The 2,417-nt window shown below is 34.0% G+C and overlaps 1 protein-coding gene across 1 annotated transcript in view; it reads right to left on the reverse strand.

Moving 5' to 3' along the window:
- Window positions 1-1,539: 1,539 nt before the first annotated feature.
- Window positions 1,540-2,417, reverse strand: part of LOC117115749 — a 22,900-nt gene continuing 22,022 nt past the window's right edge. Inside the window, exons 4-5 of the mRNA XM_033259674.1 lie at window positions 1,959-2,002; window positions 1,540-1,608 (exon numbers count right to left, since the gene is read on the reverse strand). Of these exons, the coding sequence (XP_033115565.1) occupies window positions 1,540-1,608; window positions 1,959-2,002 (113 nt within the window). The remainder of the gene's footprint in view (window positions 1,609-1,958; window positions 2,003-2,417) is intronic.

Below are 2,417 nucleotides of genomic sequence, written 5' to 3' on the forward strand. Positions count from 1 at the left end.
TGTCTCCCTAGCTACATTATTAAAATATTAGACACAGTATTAAGTTTTCATAGCAATTAAATTAAAGCATATAGTGCTCATACTAGAATACAAAGTGACAAAAGCCAATCTCAGTAGGGGCTGACCAGCAGGAATTCTCTAGCCTAACACACTTATGTATCACTCTTATGAATACATTAATTTTTTTTATAGACCCTTTTAGACTTTGTTGGATCAGACGATGGTGCAAGTAGGGAATTCAAATTGTTATTTCCAGAAGGAAAGGTGACCAAATCTTGGACTGCACATGGAACACTTGCAGAAAATGGGATTTTGAGTTCTGCAGTTATTAATGTTTTGTGGCTTGTAAGTAAGAGCATGTCTGGTTTTTGTGAGAGCCAACATACAACTTTCTTTAGTCAGCCTTACAAAATCAATATAACATCAACTATGGCAATTAATTTGGAAAAAGAGCTCTAAAATGTTCATGTCATAGTGGAATTATCTATGACATGCTATGCATAACTGTACTGTATATTAAGGGACCCTTACATTATTGTTGTCAGTTATTGTTGGACTCTACCCGTATGTTATTAGGCACAAGTCTACTATTGTTATTGTTGGGTTTTGCCATAACACAGAGTGAGCTTAATTGATAAAGCATAAAATCATGCTTCAATGATATCTTGTATATTATACTCCAATTTTCTGACCGCAAGAAATTCTGAGTCTACAGGCAATTGTATTGATTACTACCCAAACTATTAATCACTTTAATCTACAGATTCTAATGATGTATCACATATTAAAGGCTTGATCACCTAATGTTTTGAATAATAATTTGAGGATTCTTACATTTTATGAAAGCTATGCGACTTTTCTCAACATGACTTCTTGCACTCATGCACACATACTATTAAAATTAAATCTACTTTTTCTACTTATCACCAGCTGATGATGAAGAACCACCTTAATCCAGATACAACTGAACTGGACATGTGGGATGATGGTATGGTTGATCTAAGGCATGAAGATATAACAGTGATGAGGGATGACATGACCGAGACAAGAGATGAGGCAGACATCCCTCCTAATGGAAGTAGCCATGAGGCTGCTCAACTTAAGTCAAATACATTAATACAGGAATTGATATTGATATTAATATTGATATTGGTTCTGATGGCATTATGTGATGCAAACTATTGTTTCACCTGGTTAAGTATGGGGGTAGAAGGCCATGAAAATGATGCATCAATATTCGGTCGTTCTGCCTTGAGCAAAAGAATGGAAGCAGGCTCTCTGAATGTGCCACCACCAGCTGATGTATGTGGGGTAAAATTGCCACATGTCATATTAGGTGATGCCATCTTCCCTTCAAGTTCGTGGCCCATGAAGCCATTCGGTGAAAACAATCAGACATTACAATTTACGTTTTTTAACAACTTATTCAAAAACTAAATCATTATTTCCTTTCATTATTTTTTTTTGGACCATCTCCGATCTGCCTTTTATTTCTGATTGTAACCAAGAACAAAATTTTGCAATCCGGTCCTGCGATTCTTATGGTTTGTTAATGAAAACGATCACAGCCTGCTCATATTTACTGGAAATGGGCTGACATGCTTCCTTCTGCAAATGAAAAGACATTAGAGGGAACAATAATCAACTTATGTTTGTAGGTAGAGTAGGAAATTATGTTGTATAGTAGTTTCAGACGAACCACCCCCCCCCCCCCCCAACCACATCCTATGCAATAACTTGTTGGATATTGATGTTTAGGTAAACCCAATAGTACAGTATAACATTATCAAATTAAAGGTACAAAAAGGCAGTGAACTACAAACGTTGCATGTAATATGAGCCATAAACGAACGAGTAATTTTTAAACGCATTGATACTCCAGCATAAAGCTCAACATAAATAGAAGTACATTACATTACATTAATTCACATCACAAAAAATACATTCTTTTTACAAACCTTTGCAGCTTTCTTTTCCTTCTTTGACCAGAATTTCTTTCTTTCTAAAATGAAATATGATGTATGGTATTATTGAAACAGTAAATTATAAAGATGGCATGTTTGCTTAAATGAGTAAAAAATAGTGTTATTTTCTTGTAATTTAATTGTATAACACTAGAAAAAGGAACAAAAATTAAATCTGAAGATTAAATTTAAAAGAAGGAATGGATTAATTATGTTGTGCAACTGACCTTCAATGTTTTCTCTATCTGCTACTTTTCTCTTCTTAGAAACAAGTTCAGGTTATTGTGGGGAAACTTGTGCTTGTACTGGAGTTTCAAAGTCCTCCCCATCTTGATGTAACATTAAATAGAAAAACATTCACAATAGATCACTTTATAAATATTCCAAATTAAAATAAGTATGAAAATTGAAATTATAAACTCAAAAGAAAAAGCATTTCCTTATCAGGCAATC

This window comes from Anneissia japonica, unplaced genomic scaffold, assembly GCF_011630105.1.
Source record: "Anneissia japonica isolate Jap-2015-1 unplaced genomic scaffold, ASM1163010v1 scaffold288170_len75678_cov146, whole genome shotgun sequence".
Classification (NCBI taxonomy): domain Eukaryota; kingdom Metazoa; phylum Echinodermata; class Crinoidea; order Comatulida; family Comatulidae; genus Anneissia; species Anneissia japonica.